Below are 20217 nucleotides of genomic sequence, written 5' to 3'. Positions count from 1 at the left end.
GCAACATCCCAGGGGAAAGAGACATGGCATCAATAGATAAGAAAGCCTGTGACAGAGGGGCATAAGACCTAAATAAAGTTTGTCAAAGAAGCACAAAACTGAACATTTTGAACAGTTGAACCTTTTGGACTCTGCTGTCCAAAGGGGTGCAGATGTACAAACCCCAGAATAATTGTACAGCCTCCTAACAGAGAGAAAATCTGATGTCAAGTTCTTCTGGGTGAGTGAGGAGGACATCCGAATATTTGATGAAGCGGTTCCTGAGGTTGTGCCTCCTGTAAAGGGAACTTTGGTGATGCACCAGGTCATCTCCACTGAACCAGGGAAAATCATGCACAGGGAATCATGCAAGCCGCATATCTGCCATTGCCACAATACCACAATGGTCAACTTGCAAACAGCCGGTACCCAGGCCAGTGCCCAAGATGATGATCTGAATGGGAAGTTCATCTTTGTGAAGTATGAAGGTCAGCCGTTCGTGGGACAGGTTCTTCATGTCATTGGTAATGAAATTGAGGTACGCTGCATGCAGCAGTTGGGAGGAAAAAATAAGTTCACTTGGCCCCATCCGATTGACATACTTTTTTACTACACAACTGATGTAGTCCAGTGGCCAACTAGGTAAACCCGGAAATGTTGAGTACACCAAAGTCTTTTTGCAGAAATGTGAAGTACGGGTCCCCAGTATACAGAAACTGATGGATGCTAATTTGCATATATTGAGCAATTAGCATTATTAGCTTAATCGTCCAATTTGACCACATATTTTGCACTGTATGGCCAATTCCTACAATATTGGAGTCTTTTTTGAGGTTTTAGAGGATGCCGAATTCAGTTGTGGCACTTTCATACTTTAAATTGGTAATTGAATAACACATTTGGATACATTTAGACACATTTGTTATTAATTTTGGACAAAATCTAAGGTTATTTTTATGGTAAACACAATAATCTTACATTTCAGAATCATGAGTGCTCTTGTGAATGTTAAAGCATGTTTTTCAGGGTGTAGTGAAGTTGAATCCCCTCCTGATACTTGACTTCTGATTCAAATGTGCATTTCTGGAGGAAAAAGCATTGCGATTGCAATAAACTCCTTGGGGTTAAACACCCTGTTGCCTCATGTGAGCGGTGAAGCTGAGAAGGCCAGTCTGCTTGTGAGGTGGCAAAGGTGAACAGATGTTACCAGAGTCACAATGTAAACACTTTGATGGTGATTGGGTATCACCTCTGGCACTCCCACTAAACGTGGTTAAACTACCTCAAAAGTTGTTGGGCACCGGTGTGCATCGTAACCACCAACCACATGACAAACCGGTATGTAACGCAACGCTGTTGAATGTCCCCCATGTGCAATCAACAAACTATGTGCAAATATACATGCCATACAAGACAGGCCCCGCAAGTCGCTAGGGTCATGCCCGAAACGCAGAAAGGCTGCCCAGGTTGGTCCGCAAGTCGCAAGATCCAACCCAGTTACCTACCCAGGGACCCAGTTAAAACACCGCCAGACGCAAGACTAACCAAGAGGGCCTCACCTCTGCACCACATGAAGCACACACTGGCTACCAATCTACCTGACTAGATTGATATGCACAGACGTCCTTATGATGTGGACCTTGCTTCGATATCACAACAGTACTTACGCAATAACAAGCATCACGATGGAATGCAATTCGTGTAAAGCCGTGAGATACGTCTCAAGTGCCAGAAAGTAAACCCGTGGCCACAGGGCCTTGTCCGGAGAGCTCGATAACCCCCAACCCAAAGAGGCAGCCGCGTCGGTACAAAAAATGAGGCGGCGGACGACTCCACGGAATCGTGAAAGAAGACTGACGCCGCGCCAACGGACGCACAGCCCACCCAGAACGTATACTCGACCGCACCAGTCGTCTACACTATCACGAACATTAGCAACGCGTTGAGAAGTCCAACAGACGGGACACAAACTCTGGGGCACGATGCATGCATAGAAGCGGCACCCAAGCGGCCACCACAACGCAGAGGACACGCTCTGAGGGTAACGACGCCCGCATGAACCGCTATCAGGAAATGCCGAGAACCAAGGTGACGGGCCTACGGTCAACTCAAGGAAAAAAATGTCCACGCAATCGGACGCATCTGAACACCTAAAACAGCGCGGGTGGAGATCACAAAACATCCTGCCAAATCGTCCAGCATGTGCACGATGCCGACTGGTGTTCATTACCAGGATCCAACATGGAGCCACCGACAGCGTGTCGATGTCTGCGGGCCGCTGCGGCGGCCAATACCACTTAACCGAGAGTAGACTACAGCAGCCGCCCACCGACGCCAATTAGATGCCACTGAGGCATGCAGCAGAATGCGCGGACCAGCTGGTCGTTGACCTGCCGACAGGCTGAGGAATAGCTGTCTACTTGAGATGTGAATGCCAGAGTTAAATCCAGTCCCTCAGAACAGACGACACAAGAGGGACCGTTTCAATCGTTGGTTACTCGTAACTGATAACGTATGTACTCGCGGTGAATCTAAATATTGGCACTCCGAATAAAGCGTCTGCTAAATGACCAAATGTAACTCAGTCACATGAACACTGATGATATCGGTCATCCCAACCTGCAGAGATCCATTTCCGGGTGGTGGCTTCTCCCACCCGGAACTCCCGGGAGACGTGGAATGTCTGTGATATTGAAAGGTTCGAAGCATGTATGCAGATGGATGTACCTTCATGCGGTGATGCAACAGTACCCATCGACCCACTAGCCTATACTAGCCACAGCGTAGGGGCACTCTGACGGCCCATCACAAGTCACTTACACCCTCAACGATTTGCATAGCCACACTCCGCACACTTAGATGCGTGAGTCCAATTATCCCCACACTCCCACAGCATGAGTAATTCCCAAACCGTAGCTTGCTAGCTAGTTCCTTCCGGCAAGTACCTAGCATGACACTCGTAGCTAGCAACGCTAGACCTACTAGACGCTGGTGTTAACCGTTACAGTACCCGCATAGAGCTAGAAAACCGTATGCCTATTGGACGTTCATTTGAAATGTCCGAAGTCACACATCCGTGATGGTAGTCTACGCTGTGGGCCCACACACGACGACAGACAGATACTGTGACGCTACTCAACTGGTTAACCGATAATATAGGGATACCATATTTCACATTAGTTTGAATCAATTTGGCTGCCCTAACATCTGGCCGGAGACAGCAGATGAAATTAGCGTATCTGGCTAACTGCTCATTTACACTTTCTATTGATCAGTGCGCACCCCTGAAATAAAGAAAATTGCAATGAACAATATTGACAAGCTGTTACGTAAGCACCGGCTAATACATTCCCGAAATCCGAGGATTCCGTTTGCACAGCGTATACTACTGAATGCCATGGCAAACAACAATACAATCGATTTAAAGAGCCGCAGATACACAAACCCTCTCTTTCGGGTATGCCATTCCTGATTAGCAGGCGGTGGTGTCGTAAGACAGGACGACGTCATTCCTCCCCTGAAGTCAATGCAAAGTCGAAGGCCTCGGGAGCGCCTCCGAAGCAGTACCGGGGATCGGCGGATCCACCGCTGTCGTCGACCCCTCCTCCAGCACGACGACTCGAGCACTCATTTCCGCCAGAGACCTCGACGTCCAGAGGGGCCAACAGCACCGGGTCTCCCTCCCTGGACCAGAGCCTTCTCAGCATGCACCGTTCGGGAAGGGAAGGAAGGAGCGGCCTCGCTGCACTCCACGAACGTGCAGTTCATCATGATTACACTCAAGGAAGAGACACGACCATGACATAGTAGAGTCCAGGATGCGTTGGACCGCCAATCCTGGTAGTTGGCGATCTTTGAGCCGACGCGAGTTACGCCGAGCCTGGCTACCGGCATCGTCGCAACCGCCATCGGGGTGGTTCTCAGAGGCTGCGAATCCAGGTGAATGCCTGAAACCTCCCGCAAACACCCCCAACAACAAACAGTCCACCCCCGGATCGCAGAGCCGTACACAGCAACACAGGCGAAGCAACAACCAACAACGCAGGAATACAAACTCATTGGCATCAGCACTGATCATACAACAAATGGCTGAGTGTGTACGTGTGTGCCTATCCGCGCGTCTTTTAAAGACGCCTTATCGGACGTGGCCCAATGGATATGCACTTAACATGGGTTTGGTAGTGGGCGGAGTAAAGGAAGGTGGAGTAAGACGCCTAACGTCCCCGATAAATGAATGACATGCGCTGCCCGATTGCCCTGCCTGAACTAGCTGCGCTTATGGACATCCCCCTGAGGCAAGTAGGGTGAAGGACCTTGCCCACGGACACAATGTCATTTAGCACGGCCAGGAAGGGTATAAATCGCTCCTAGCACTTCTAGTGGTAAACAATGAAAATATGAAGACATTGTAGCAGTACTGCTAGATTAGAACTTACTCACATAATTTACACTAACACCGTGTCCTAACTGTATGCGAGTAGCGCGACGCGGTGCAACTTTTTTGTCAAACTTTTTGTCGGACGCCCTGTTCCTATTTATTTTTAGTCGCTCACTTTAAAAGCTATTTAGCACATGCTGTCATAGTAACGTGGATAGACTTAACAGAAGTGAATATGACTGATTCATTGTGGACAGAGAACGTCCAATGCGAATCGATAGTCAGACGCTCGCATTCAGTTAGGACACGGTGTAAGTAGCATGTCTTTGTATTGTTTTATTGGTTATTGCTTGTCGTAAAGGCCCAGTTTAAAAACTAATTGAGTCTCCATAGTTCCAGCATTATTTATTTTTACTGAGATATTTGTGGTTTACAGAATATATGGGACAATACCAAAAAACACCAACATACCTTTCTGCCGCCACATGTTTTCCCCCCTGTAACATCTTGTCCACCTTCCCTGGCAGGACAATGGATTTTCCGCCTTGCCGCGCATGGGGAGAAATGTACCTAGGGTCGCACAAAAAATTGCAGCGATCCTTCAGTTTTTGCAGTGTGATCATCTCCTCTGTCTGGCTCTTAGTGCTGGCCTCCTGTAAAATGAAGGGTAAACATTTTAAGTGGCTTTTGAGAACCTAAGACGATCATAAAAATGTTTTAGTGAACATCTGTCATATGGGCCTATCTTAAAAAATATACAGCTCTGGGGAAAAAATAATTGAGACCACTGCACCTTTTCTGCACCTTTTCTCTCAATTTTTTCCAGAGCTGTATGTACCCCCATGAGGCGAATTACTATGCACACCTAGCCATGCACCCCTAGCCATGAAGTGCATTATTTTATTCGACTCCACTTATTTATTTTGTTTAACAAATTTAGCTTGTTGGGCAACTAGTCCCTTTAATTGTTATCAGGTTGCTAGACATGATTAAATAGATAGATAGTTAGGCCGAATCCCAATACTCCCCCTACACATCCCTTAAGACCAAGTAAGATCGGGAGCTTACTTTAAACCTAGGGCTATGTGAATACTGCGCGACCGGCAACAATGGCGGCCAGATCATCCAGAGTCCGATAAATTTTATATTTTCGGCTTAATTAATTGATAATAAAATATGACAGTTCAATTATGAGAGTCTTGTTTTGTGGTATACACAGTCCTGTACATATATATTTGCAACCATTTTCCTAATTGAAACGTTTCTAAAAATCGCTAGTTTGGTACGCTAATGTTACAGAGCTGATTTGCACAACAGTCCCGTATTTCTCTGACTAGCATGTCTACAGTTTTAAGTAAACTCCATTAGCAGCGAATTTCGTTTGATATCAGTGCATAACACTACTTGCTTTGGAGATAACGATACGTGCTAGATGACATACCTGTAACCAAGTGGCGTCCCATTTCTTAGGGATATGTAGCCCTTACCTCAGTTTCGAGGGCTAGGGGTAAACTAAGGGCTAGGGGCAAGGGGAAGGGGTAAGGGGGAGTATTGGGATTTGGCCTAAACACGTATTTGTGATGGGATTTCTAATAGAAAGGCTTCGCAACATTTCCTTCTAGTGAAAAGACGATCCATAGATACAAGGTGTTACGGTGACTTCTAACTACACATGATGAATCTGGATGATGTTGCCTAAACAAATAATTTGCTTGTGGGCACATTCATTTGGAAATCAATTTGGTCTCACCCAAATTGAAATATTCACATTTTACATTGGCGATGCTAATTCACCTAAATAAGCTAGCCAGTACATTACGACAATAAAACCCAGGAGTTTAAAAACACAGATGTGTAGGCCTATTGATTATCACACATCATTGGCCAGGGCTCGAAATTGGCACCCGCCAAGCGCAAATGGAGTGTAGATTTTTGTGCTGGCGACTAAATTGAAACATTTGGCGAGTGAAATTGCCGAGAACAGCTCCCGATTACCGCGCATTAACTAAACAAAATTCTATTATCATAATTCAATAAGACTTCCTCTTCTGTTTCTCACCTCCTTTGTTTTGCACTTGGCAAAGCAGCTGACAGAGCTGGAAGTTCGGGTCAGGGTAGTCTCTGACTCTTCCAGCAGACTCCGGACAGTTTTATGTGTAGACAGGATCACTGTGAAGTCATCATTCTGGGGCCGGTTGCATACATGCTTGTTGTAGACCATGGTTGGATTAGTAAAACCACGTGTGGACTTGGCTAGGGTGGGAGAAAGTTGGGTTTAGTTTTTATTAAAAGTTAGGGTGCAATTAAATATAAATCACTTATTGTGTTAAATTCTGTCTGTACCATATTAGGCATGGATCCAGTTTTAATTATATATGAATTATATGTTTTGGTGTTGAAAGTCACCTCTTGGTGCTTTCCCCAGTGGGGCTTGTTCTACTATGTAGTCCTGTGGACAGATCAGGTTGTTGCTTGCAAGGACTCCATTGTTCACACACCACTTGAATGTGGATTTGACTGTAAAAAGAAATTAACACTCTTTTCCTCAAGACATTCTTTGAAATAGATTGACATTAACAGGACATCAGAAATGTGCCAGCCCACAAATACAGACTGCAGAGTTGTCTGAATGAAGGGTCTTACGAATGAATGGTCTTCTCTCTACACTTGGAAGATTAAATTGACAGGATGTCAATCCCTCATGAAGTTATGATAGCCAAATAAATAGTGCGAATATTGCAAAGTATTTTTTTTTTTACCACTTTAACTGTATCACTTGACTCTCTCTGTCCCCTGTCAACCAGGCCTGCACAATCGTCTCCCTCCTTCCCGTGGCTTACGGATGTTATTCGTGAAGAGCGGTCCACCCTTCGAGCAGCTGAGAGGAGATGGCGCAAGTCCAAAGACGGTCTGGACCTTGATAAGTATCACTCTCTCCTTAAATCCTTCTCTTCTCACATAACTGGTGCTAAAACCCTCTACTTTTCTGAACAAAATTTACTCTGTTTCAAACCCCCACAAACTTTTCTCTACCTTCTCCACCCTTCTTTCCCCCCCCCCCCCTCCACCCTGACAGCAGACGACTTCTCCTCTTTCTTTGTGGAAAAAGTCTCAGACATTAGCAGTCGGTTCCCTAAACCCACCTTTCCTACCCCCTCACCCTTCATGACTGACCCAACTAAATGTCTAAACTATTTCTCTCCCCTGTCCGAGTCAAGAGCTCTCTGACCTCATTCTCTCTCATCGCCCCACCTCCTGTCCCCTTGATCCTGTCCCCTCCCCTCACTTTCATACCATCTCCCCCTCCATCATAACTTTTCTGCTAATGTCCTAAACTCCTCTCTTAACTCTGGCACCTTCCCCTCTGCCTTCAAACAGGCCAGAGTTACCCCTCTACTCAAAAAAACCTCCCTTAACCCTGCCGTCATCCAGAACTACAGACCGGTATCACTGTTACCCTTCTTTTCTAAAACAATTGAACGTGCTGTATCTAACCAACTGTCTAACTTTCTCTCTCAGAACAACCTGCTTGACCCCAACCAATCGGGCTTCAAGATCGGCCACTCCAGAGAGACTTCTCTCCTTTCAGTCACCACTGCCCTCCAGTCTGCCAGAGCGGCTTTGAGGTCATCCATCATCATTCTGCTGGACCTTTCTGCAGCGTTTGATACGGTTAACCACCAGATCCTGCTCTACAGACTTTCGGAGATGGGCATCACTGGCACTGCACTCCAGTGGATCTCATCCTACCTATCGGGAAGATCCTACCAGATCTCCTGGGGAGGCAAACTGTCAGACCCTCACCAGCTCTCCACCGGTGTCCCACAGGGCTCCGTCCTTGGACCCCTCCTCTTCTCTCTGTACACCACCTCACTTGGACCAATCATCACCTCCCATGGCTTCTCCTACCACTGCTACGCTGACGACACGCAGCTGTACCTGTCGTTCCCCCGACCGATCCGGGGATTTCAGCTAGGATTGAGGCCTGCCTCGCAGACATCTCCACCTGGATGACCAAGCACCACCTCCAGCTGAACCTCGCCAAAACAGAACTTCTCATCATCCCGGCCAAACTCTCCATCTCCCACGACCTCTCAATCACCCTGGGATCTGCGACGGTGACCCCCTCATCCTCTGCCAGGAACCTTGGGGTTACCATGGATGACGAGCTCTCCCTCACGGCCCACATTGCTGCGGTCTCCCGGTCGTGTAGATTCACCCTCTACAACAGGGGTGTCGAACTCCGGTCCTCGAGGGCCGCTGTCCTGCATGTTTTAGATGTTTCCCTGCTCCAACACACCTGATTCAATTAAAAGGGTTGTTATAACGACCAGTCATTCGAATCAGGTGAGCTGGATCAGGGAAACATCTAAAACATGCAGGACAGCGGCCCTCGAGGACCGGAGCTCGACACCCCTGCTCTACAACATCCGGAAGATCAGGAGATATCTGTCTGAGCACTACACCCAGCTGCTTGTCCAAGCACTTGTCCTCTCCAAGTTGGACTACTGCAACTCGCTGCTCGCCGGTCTCCCAGCATGCGCAACCCGCCTTCTTCAGAGGATTCAGAACGCAGGGGCCCGCCTGGTCTACAATCTACCCAGACGCTCCCACGTTACCCTGCTCCTCATCTTCCTCCACTGGCCACACATCACGGCCCGCATCAGATTTAAGACCCTGGTACTGACCTTCCGAGCAGTGAACGGGACTGCACCCGACTACATCAAGTCTCTCCTGCAGCCTTACACCCCCACCCGCCACCTACGGTCTTCTTCAGACAACCGCCTGGTGGTCCCACCGCTCAAGACTGCTCGGTCCCAACACAAGCTCTTCTCCTACCTGGCCCCCCAGTGGTGGAATCAACTCCCCACCTCCATCAGAGACACAGACTGTCTCTCCACCTTCAAGAGAAGGCTCAAGACGCACTTGTTGAGGGAGTACAACGGTACTTAGGAATGGTTTGCTGAACCCAATGCTAGTTTCCTCAAGGATCACAATGACTCTTGCTTAGAGACTTGTTGCTCTTGTTGGTTAGTGGTAGCTGATTTAAACTGTTGTATTCTATTTTAGTTAATCTTATATTTTTATTTTATTTTACTGTTGCTTGTTTTTCTACAGGTACACTTGCACTTACAGATTCATGTTTTTTAAATTGTAACTTGCTTAACTACATTTTTTTTTCCCTTTGGCACTTCTTTTTTGGTTGTTCACAATGTGTGCTTGTTTTGGCTACCCACAATCCTTTGGGGCTATCTTGTTGTTATTATCAGTGACTTATGCACTTTGTAAAGCTCTCTCTTGGAAGTCGCTTTGGATAAAAGCGTCTGCTAAATGAATACATGTAAATGTAAATGTTCTCCTTGCCTCAGGCAGTGACAAACGGGCCAGAGGTGACATGAAATTTTGGGCTGCAACGATTAGTGGACCTTATCAACGTTGACAATAAAAAATTGTTGACAAATATTTCTGTTGTCGACAAATAGTTTGATCTCATAGGACCTATTTTAAGTGCTTGCAATAACGTGATTTGATCAGTGCGGCGCTGTAGCGCCAGCGCTAAAATGTCAGCGTGCAAACGGAGCAAAACAAGTCGTGTCACTAAAAATCCTGTCATCTGTAATGTGTGCAAGGCGGAACTTGCTTTCCACAACGTGCATGCTGGAACATTTAAAAAGGAAGAGAGGAGATGGAAATGGTGAGAAGTGAGTGTGCGCCAGCTGGAACTAAGCAAGATGGCCAGTTAGCGACACCAGTTGATAAAAATGCATTACGCAGTATTTCACGCATACTAACACCGTAGCAACATGTTCACAGACAGCAGTTAGACATGCATTACAGACATAAATCTAGGAATGTAAACAAATCTCTTAAATTAGGCAGCAGCATTAAGAGCTTCATTTGTAAGACAACAGGGTTATGTTCAATGAAAAACAGTGAGTAATTGGACAAAAAGAGATTGGCCTGTTCAGTTGGCTCAAAGTGCATTAAAAATATATTTTTCAAACGCTGAAGTGATTTCCTGGTTTATTTATCAGTTAGAATAAGTATAACACAATGTTTGAAAAAATTGCAAAAGCTGAATAATCATTCAAAGCCTACTGTTCAATGATCAAAAAATGTAGAATTAGTCGACTGATCGTTCTAATAATCGTTAGTCAATTATCAAAATAATCATTTGTTGCAGCCCTAATTAAGTTTAATATATTTTACAGTTAAAATTAACATTGGCAATGTATTCTTTATTGATGTTCCATCTATATACAGTCTATGGTTTAAACACAAGGCTGATGAGACAGATCATCACATTTACCTTAAAAGTTCATAAACTATGAACAATTATTTCACATTACGTGCTGCAATCTTTTTGTCGGGTATATGGTAGCGATTTGGGAAAACACCATTCTCAAATGTGCACTGGATGTAGGGTGGATAGAAAACAAAAATTTTGGCCAAGGCTAACCAACTGCCAAATAATTCCAGACTTTGTGGAACGCCGGTATTAAACGTACTGATTCGAACATTCAGCAAGCCTAAGTTAACCTGAACATAGAATGCCGCCTGACTAGCATCGGAATTTTCAGGTCCACCTCCTTTTCTTTGCTCAAAAACTAGCGACTACTAGTGTAAAATAAAAAGTCTGTTTGCATGTAGACACTTACCCCTTAATTCTATCAAATGATGTCTGCAATACATTGAGAAAGATTATGAATATACTGTTTATAGCCAAGTTTTTGCAGCTTCTGCTAGCTTGCATAAAAGCTCAGCCCAACAAGGAGACTTATCGCAAATGAAAATAATGTTTTCTTCCAAACAAGGTATCTTTAGTAGTTTTACTAGTTGATGAAATGTTGTTGAAAATCCCATAAGAACGCATAGAAATCTTAACGTTCTATTGAGAAAAAAGTAGTGCACAGTGCCCGTGATGCAGTTGGTGGCACACAAACACACACAGACTCCTGGAATTATAGATAGGGCACAGTGCGAGCATTCACAGCACAAAATAAATGCATCTTCCCTCTAAATTCAACACACAATATCCCATAATGACAAAGTGACAAAAGTTTGTTTGATATTTTTTATAGATTTGCAGAAATTAAGTACAAAAACATAACATATACATAAGAATTCACGTCTTTGCTCAATACTTTGTTGAAGCACCTTTGGCAGCAATTAGTCTTTTTTGGGGGCAGTTTTTCCCATTCTATTTTTTGACAGTTTCTTCCATTCTTCTTTGCAGGACCTATCAAGCTCCATCAGGTTGGATGGGGAGCGGGTTTAAGTCTAGGTTCTGGCTGGCCCACTCAAGGACATTCACAGATGATACACATTCCCGAAGCCACTCCTTTGTTATCTTGGCTGTGTGCTTTGGGTCTTTGTCCTGATGGAGGACGCTTGTGAATCAGGCCAAATAATTCAATCTTTGTTTCAAAAGACCAGAGAATTTAGTTTCCCATGGTCTAAGAGTCCTTCAGGGGCTTTTTGGCAAACTCCAGACAGGCTGGGATGTGCACTTTACTGAGGAGTGACTTCCGTCTGGCCACTCTTCCATACAGGCCTGGTTTTCCTCTCCACAAAAAAATGCTGGAGCTCTGTCAGAGTGACTATCGGGTTCTTGGTCACCTCCCTGACTAAGGCCCTTCTCCCTCAATCGCTCAGTTTGGCCTGGCAGCCAACTCTAGGAAGAGTCCTGGGGGGTATTCCAGAAAGCGTGTTTAGTGAAAACTTTTAGTTGGTTAAGCCTGAAAAGAGGCATACTCCGGGTTTTCCGTTCCAGAAAGAGAGGTAATGAAAACCTTTGGTCAGTGTCCATGGTAACTTCCTCTGTGATCCTAACCTGCTCGCTAGCAGGTTTTCCATGACAAACTCTGCGTTTCTACCTATCCCGTCCCACTTTCTGAGCCTGATACAGTTGACAAACATATGTCCTAAAAAAAAAAAAAAAATTCAAGAGGATTTTAAGATTGCGATTCAATGTGCTTTAATTCCCTGATGAATACCTAAGTTAACGTTACTGTTTCCCGTCACACACAGTCATTTATTTTTGCAACATTCTCAGCCCTTACATCGCTAATGTTACACATCGTGGACGTGCACTCAGAACCGACCAAATGCTTTTTGGCACTGACATAAAGACAAATAATTGAAATTGTTTTTGGTCTTCTTCATCGTCTACAAATAGAAATCCAACAATTAGTATTTTTATCGGCTATTGTTCCTAAAATAAACATGATTCACCTGTGACCATGTACCGTCCTGTAACTGGTGTTACAGCAAATCTTTTTCAAGATTTGCCTTTATTCTTCTACCCTAAGTAGGCCTACACCATCTCTTGGACAGTTTTGAAATGCAGTTTGTACAACTCATTTACTTGTAACTGGGAATACATGAGATTATATTAAATTCCACAGTTCCACATGCAGAATTCACCTGCCATTAAATGAACTTCTTACTGTATACAGCATCCATGCTCTGTTAAACAGGATCAGAATTAGGGATGGGCATAATTAATCGACGAACGATTATCGATCGTTAAGAATTTAGTCAATAACATTATTTGTTCATCGATAAAACTAATGCATGTTCTGTTGCGTAGTGTGAGTCTTGAAGGATTGCAATGGATTTCGCTATGTGGCAGCAATTAAACATTTTACCAAATAAAGCCAATGTTTGGAAAAAAACGCCACAGGCCTACTCAATTACCGGCGAGTTTCCATGTAGCTATTTCAAAAGTAAATATGAAAAGGTCACGGCGAAGTGTAGCGTGAGACCATATTGACTAAAAAATTACTTTGTTCACTGCCAACACTGCAAAGCTGAGTATAAATACAACTCCTCCACGACTCAAATGATGTACCACTTGAAGAACGTACATCCGACCATGGTTAGTGGCGGTGCATCCTGCTCTTGGTGCTAGCACGGAGGAGCTGCGATGCACAACGAGCAGAGAAAATTACCCAACGGATCTGTAAGTCCATCGAGATGGATATGCTACCCTTAAGTATTGTTGAGGGCGAAGGTTTTTATGAAGCTTTCTTAATTAGAAAAAAACGAGGGTAATTTGAGTTTGAACACAGCTTCTAGCTGTCGGCTCCGCTTCTAGGAGTTACAGAAATAGTTGTTTTTGTTGTAATACCTAGTAAGGGGTCCCATTATCGTCCACCTAGTTCTCGACGCTCGTTAGCAATGTTACCAAAATGTCGTTATAATACAAATTAAAAACGTTAGGCCTATGTCACAGCATTATACTTTAATGTATAGATACACACCTATATTATAACATTCCGGTATTGAAATCCAATCCGGATGTGCCTAGAAATGTTACTTTCCTGATTTTACCAGTTAGCCAGGGGGTCCCATTATCGTCCACCCAACCACTTTCAATGGAGAATTGTCAGTTTGACGCTGCGGAAGGCAGATGCTACACATACGGTTTGAGAGCGTATTTACATACTCAAATCTCGAAGTAAGAAGCTGTAATTTGGTGTGCAGCAATATAAGATGTGTACATATCGATGAGTTACTTTCTTTCGTTGCTGCTGCATATCTTCTTTAAGAAATTAACGGAAGAAACGGTTGTGTACGATAATGGGGCCCCGAACGTTGGAGATTTAGAGTGGACGATAATAGGTCCCTTTACACTACAGATCTCAATGCGGAAACACGCTGTTTTTTCTATTTTCACTGCATTTTAATATAGCCTATAAATTGTGAATTTTAATATAAAAATGTTAATGATTAATCGAAAATCGATCGTTAATTCTCCCGACGATCGATTAAGACAATTTAGTCGAATGCCCATCCCTAATCAGAATGCACAAATCGTTTTTCTATTCATTATTCTCATAATGTTTGTGTAACTGACAATTCCACATAAGTCTGTAAATAAAAGTACATGGGGAGAGAACTACCAGTAGCTACCATACATGTACCATACATCTCTGCATCCATTTCTGCGGCAGAAAACGTCTCTTCGTGATCTTAATCATCCTGTGATGAAAAGCATTCTGTTGGGGGTAACTGAAGTTGAATTAGGCACCAACTGATATTTACTTTGTATCATGTCGAATATGATTAAAACCAATGTAACGTAGAGCCTACAATCACGAGTTAATAGGCCTTTGAAAAATATGCCTTACCTTCTTGTAGTATGTTTTTATATTTAATATAACATTGAACATGCAATTTTAAGTTCATCACTTTTTCACATGTAATATTAACGGACAGTGGGGTAAATGTTCAATGTATGGACTGGCTACTGCATTGAAATGTGTGCATTGACTCGGCTTCCACGCCAATTGTCTATATGCGGCTACAGCCTTGTTGCTTTTTTCCGGAATATGTTTCTCCAGTTCCTTCAATAGATAATCTAGACATGCGTTACCAATAAGGTAGATTGCTATTCGTTTTCTGGCAAGCTTCCCTTCTAATGCCGACTAACAGTTAGTCTCTAGCTGCTTACTGTACCTAGCTAGAGGCATTTGCTAAGTATAGTGTTGCCACCTGTCCCTTAAAATACTTAATCGTCCCGTATTTGAGAATAAAATAGCGAGTCCCGTTTTGAATCAATACAGAACGGGTTTTGTCCCGTATTTTCAGAGTTGTCTTCAACGCAGCATCGCATGCAAATCATCCCACCAGCAATCTGTGAAGACTTGTCCTATTCTACCCCTGATTGGGTAATACTTGCTGACATTGTTGGTTTGTGTCGGAGAAACTAAGAATGTGATGTTTTATACTGAACAATACAGATGCTTGGCATTCCTTGTCAGCAGATAACAAAGCCCGCCAAACTAAACTCTATGCTTTCTTATCACCTTGCGGGGGTGAACATTTGTTAAGACTAAAAGATGTTGGGGGTTTTGGTTGTTTTAAGGAGATACTGTGTGACAAGGACTAATGCTGGGTACTAAGGCTGGGCGATATGGGTAAAAAATTATCGATATAGATATTTATATTTACATTCGATAACGATAATTAAACGAAAGACCACAGATCTGTCAACATTTTCCCTACACTCGGCATAAAGTTTAGGCAGAGCGGTGTTAGACAAATGCTTGCACCCAGGGGGCACGTACCTGGGGTCAAGTAACTTCAGCTTTTTAAAACCTTGCTTTTTATCAATAGCCTACCTATCAATACCTTGGCGCACACTCACACTTTCTGCATGTTCCAACGAGTGATTTTGCTTCAGCTGGTAAAAAAAGTTTCTTATATATTAGTATTATAATTGGACCAATACGCTGTTCTTATTGGTCCAGAGACGTTCTAAGAAATCCGCAAAACCGTTTGCAGACCTCTCCAGAGGTCCGCTAATGATTTATGGACCTAGCAAGCGGTTGCCTTGGAGATGTTGACAGCATGGCGTCTGCTCCAGATTCATCGTGTTTGATTTGGGATTTTCCTACGAAGTGTTTTATTACATTAAAAAATAGATATGGACTTTCGACAGATCTACCAACACCTTTGTAAGCAGAGATTTGTTAAAACGTTGTAACCGTGACCGTAGTCCACATTTGCAGTTTTTCGTATTACCAGACTTGGTAACCACCTGTTTGTTTACTACACCAATTTGCACCGAACATTGCTTTGCTCTTTGTCGGATTTCAAAAAGCCAAACAACTTCTAAATAACTGAAGAAGACGAACCCTTTTTATCAATAATTTCTTCATTGGAAGTTGCTCCCTCGCCATGGCTATCGCTTCCACTGTTTTTGGCAATAAGACTAATTTTCCGCAGTTAACATTAGATACTTCACTCGAGGTGCTCAGTATATTTTAGTGAGCGTAGGCTAACATTTTTCCGCAACTGCATCACAGAAATTAAATGGATTGCAGTACCTAATTATTCTCTATCGACATTATCGATATTATTGAAAATGAATTAATGTTAAGATATCTTTATCGAGGGAAGTCATTACTTCGATAGTTATTTTTATCGATTTATTGCCCAGCCCTAATGCTGGGGACACACTACAAGATAATTGGGCCGATTTCGCCCCTTTCGACAATCCTAGGTAACGTCCCGATTATCTTGATGGTTCTACAGATTATTCTATCAGATGTTCCCTTAGTGTGAAGTGTGTCAAGAGTGACCGAATCTGCTCGGAAGGACGTCACACATACACACACGCGCGATACCTCTGGGATCGATCACATCGACAGCTGATATGTAGAGGAGGAGACTCCCACCAATAAGTTTTAAAAGGTCTTACATGAAGACCTGAGATTCAGACAATCTTTGTATTGCGATCAAACTTTACATTTACCTTTATGCATTTAGCAGACGCTTTTATCCAAAGCGACTTCCAAGAGAGAGCTTTACAAAAGAGCACAGGTCACTGATCATAACAATGAGGTAGCCCCAAACATTGCAAGCAGCCAAAACAAGAAGCATGCATTGTGAAAAACCAAATAAGTGCCAAAGGGAAGAACAATATAAGAGCATGCAGTTAAACAAGTTACAATTGAACAACATGAAACTCAAAAAGTGCAAGTACAATTAAACAACATGAAACCCAAAAAGTGCAAGAGTACCTGTAGAAGAACAATCAACAGTAAAATATTTCCCAGCGAGTACAAAAGTTTAAATCCGTTATAAATAACCAACAAGAGCAACAAGTCTCTCAATAAGAGTCATTGTGAACCTGGAGGAAACTAACATCAGGTACAGCCAAGCATTCCTAAGTGCCGTTCTACTCCCGGAACAAGTGTGTCTTGAGCCTTTTCTTGAAGGTGGGGAGACAGTCCGTATCCCTGATGGAGGTGGGGAGCTTTGTCTCCTTGCTGGCAAGCATTAAACTATTGTACTTTCTTTGAATCCGACGACTCTGTGTATTACAGTTTGATCGGTTTGTTTCAGGGTCAGAGGAGGGCAGGTTTCTTGGCCGAGAGTATATGGAGCTAATTGCCCATTTTTTTCCCAATATACCTTTTTGAGTATCAAATGATTTGTTTAATTTAGAGTTAATACGTTATGGATCTGTTAATTTAATAAGTTAATCAAATATGGTTCACATCTCACAAGTTCCTCCAAAGGCAATTTTTTGTGGTTTCACTGTCAAACTTTGTTGCCCTATGTTTATTATCATCATAGCTGTGTATTCAGGGTTTTCCAATATAACTGAAGGGTTTTCCAATATAACTCTTCATTGTTCTGAATGGAGCCTTTGACTGACACGTATTCTGTGATCCAAGAAAGTGTTCCAACGGAGCTGGTTTTGAACATTTATTTTACTGTCACTGGACAAATCTCAACACGATGGCACCTTGACATGGTCAGAAAACTGTGAGACTCCTAACTTCTTGTGCCCTCCAAAACATTCTGCCCAGCTGTACCCAGTGCAATTATCCCAGAAACAATGCCCTTAAAGCTACAGGCACCAATTATATCAATCAAATATCAGTGAAGGTAAATCATGAAATTATTTAACACCAAATAGTACAATTACTATCAATAATATAAATAGCAATTATCAAATCATGAACTAAATACTAATAAATCAACAATCATGACTTTAGGACTGTATTCCAATACATTAAATAGGCATATGGCACCAACATATGTTTTGAATAAATATAAATTCTAACTTAGTTATGTCTGCATTGTTATAGAAGTCATGGAATTAAGCATTTCATTGCCATGTCATTGCCACTTAACTTGAATGTGCTATACGCAGAGAAATGCCGTGCAAGGCGCCGGCCTGCCCATCGGGAGCAACTTGGGGTTGAAATTGGTCGCTCAAGGATACTTCGGCACATGATCTGGGAGGAGTTGGGGATCGTACCGCCAACCTTGCGATTAACAGACGACCCTCTCTACCCCCTGAGCCACAGCCGCCCCCGAACTATAGATGGCGCATAGTGCCCGTGATCAAATTGGTGGCACACACACACACAGATTCCTGGAATTATAGATAAATAGTGCATTGCCTGTGATGCAGCTGGTGATCAAATGCCAAATCAAATGCCATTATCTGGATGCTCTTGATATAGGGTTTATCCATATGGAAGTAATTAGTCTCATACTGCTCTATTATGGGGGCCTCCAGCTTACCTGCAGGGAGGCCAAGATGGTGGTAAGACACTCCCATTTCCTCCACCACCGTATCATGCACCTGGCTCTCTGTGGCTGTGGCCTGGACCCTTGCCTGGATGATGTGGTTCTCTAGCATATCAGCATCTCTCATACGCTTCCTATGTTCTGAGTGCACCTTAGGTAAAAAACAGAATCGCATCATTAGGTTACGGGTGAAATATCCAAACCAGTAAAGCCTAGTTTATACTTTTGTCGCTGACACTTTTGAAATGGTCGCAGACAAAAAAAAAAAAGTGTCGCTCAGGCTGCTGCATTTATACTTTGGCAAACAGTCGCCTGTGCTCAAGGTTCGCGTGACGTAAACAGAATCATTTTACCGTTACATTCATAGCTATGGTTACATTGTTTACGCTTTGTAGCCTAGGTGATCGATCAGAGAAAATGGCTGTAGCTAATTTTGAGAGGCATTATAAAGGTGTGGATATGTTCTAACTTGCTCTGCCAATCTCTTCTTTATTCCTTCCATCTTAAACAGCTGTTGAGCGTTCACTGAAAATTTAAAACAAAGCAGTCAACGACTCGTGCCGTCTATGTAGCCAATCAAACTTGCGCGACACAATGTGACGACATCAGCGCCAGTAGAAATTTCTCCTGGCAGGCGACACTTTCAAGCGACGGTTAAAAGTGTCGACCGTGACGCCATTTCTGTCGGCGACCTTTTCAAAAGTGTCTGCGACCTAAGTATAAATTGGGCTTAAGTGTTTGAGGATGACATAGATGAGGATGAAAATATTGGTTAGGTTGCAGTGAAACACAATGTAAAAAATACAAATAATAAATATAGCTGCAAGCAGCGATGCGGGTTCCTCCGCAAAATGGCAAAATATTATAAACATGTACACTGTAGAAGATCCAGCCTTGGACAACAAGAGAGCAAAACGACTTCATGTTTGGCCATCAACTATACGCTGAACGGGGATTTGAACTCATGAGCATAAGGTTGCAAGTCAGTCTCTCTATCCTCTATGCTACACACCAACTGTTGAGATTTTATGAATAGAAATGGCAGAGTATTACCTTTGGTCAGCTTTGGGACAAAGGTTAAGAAACTGTTGACATTTCAATGTCAAATTGCATGAAATTGCACATGGTACTACTTCAGAATGGTGTCATTTCGAAGCCAATAAGGTTTGAAAAACCATCAGTCAAAATCATATTTGATTTATTGACACAAAGATATTGAGGCAATGTGGACATTTACATAAATACAACACTTTCAGCCATTTTATATTGCATTTCTTATTACATTTCACCCTACATAATCCACACATCAGCCCACACACAACTTCCATGAATGCTGTTTCCCTCTCTCCCAGTGCCGGTCATGCCAAGGCAGAAATACTTGGTGGCCGCATGTTGCCCAAAACATGCCTCACACAATCAAAACATTGAACGCAACACCACTTGCAGTATTTCTCAAAGACGGCTTAAAACATTTACATAGCAGACGCTCTTATCCAAAGCGACTTCCAAGACAGACGTATATAGTGATTTGACCTGAGAAGATCTCTTTCCAGAACCTCAGTCAATCCACTATCACTTACAGCCCGTGGGACACTGGGCTTAGGCACAGGCCATAATCAATTCCGTGCGAGTGTTGCACATGATGATTAGGTGTCCGACTCTCTGTTCCGATTAAACTACCCAACATGCACACTCAGGGTGACCAACAAGATCATATTAACTGATAAACAGTAATATTTCAAACATCTAACTGAACGAAAACAACAATTGAAATCTTTCGCATGGCTGTTGTAGCCAAACTG

At 43.3% G+C, this 20217-nt stretch overlaps 1 protein-coding gene across 5 annotated transcripts in view; it reads right to left on the bottom strand.

Annotated features, from left to right (window-relative positions):
- The window catches only part of dlec1 (DLEC1 cilia and flagella associated protein), a 136344-nt gene that overhangs the window by 95470 nt on the left and 20657 nt on the right, over positions 1-20217 (bottom strand). For all 5 annotated transcript variants that reach the window (XM_047023451.1, XM_047023449.1, XM_047023450.1 and 2 more), the window contains exons 3-6: positions 18410-18566; positions 6764-6874; positions 6417-6610; positions 4829-5010 (exon numbers count right to left, since the gene is read on the bottom strand). In XM_047023451.1, the coding sequence (XP_046879407.1) occupies positions 4829-5010; positions 6417-6610; positions 6764-6874; positions 18410-18566 (644 nt within the window). The remainder of the gene's footprint in view (positions 1-4828; positions 5011-6416; positions 6611-6763; positions 6875-18409; positions 18567-20217) is intronic.

This window comes from Hypomesus transpacificus, chromosome 8, assembly GCF_021917145.1.
Source record: "Hypomesus transpacificus isolate Combined female chromosome 8, fHypTra1, whole genome shotgun sequence".
NCBI classification, from domain to species: Eukaryota; Metazoa; Chordata; class Actinopteri; order Osmeriformes; family Osmeridae; genus Hypomesus; species Hypomesus transpacificus.
This window is presented reverse-complemented; position numbering and strand designations above follow the sequence as displayed.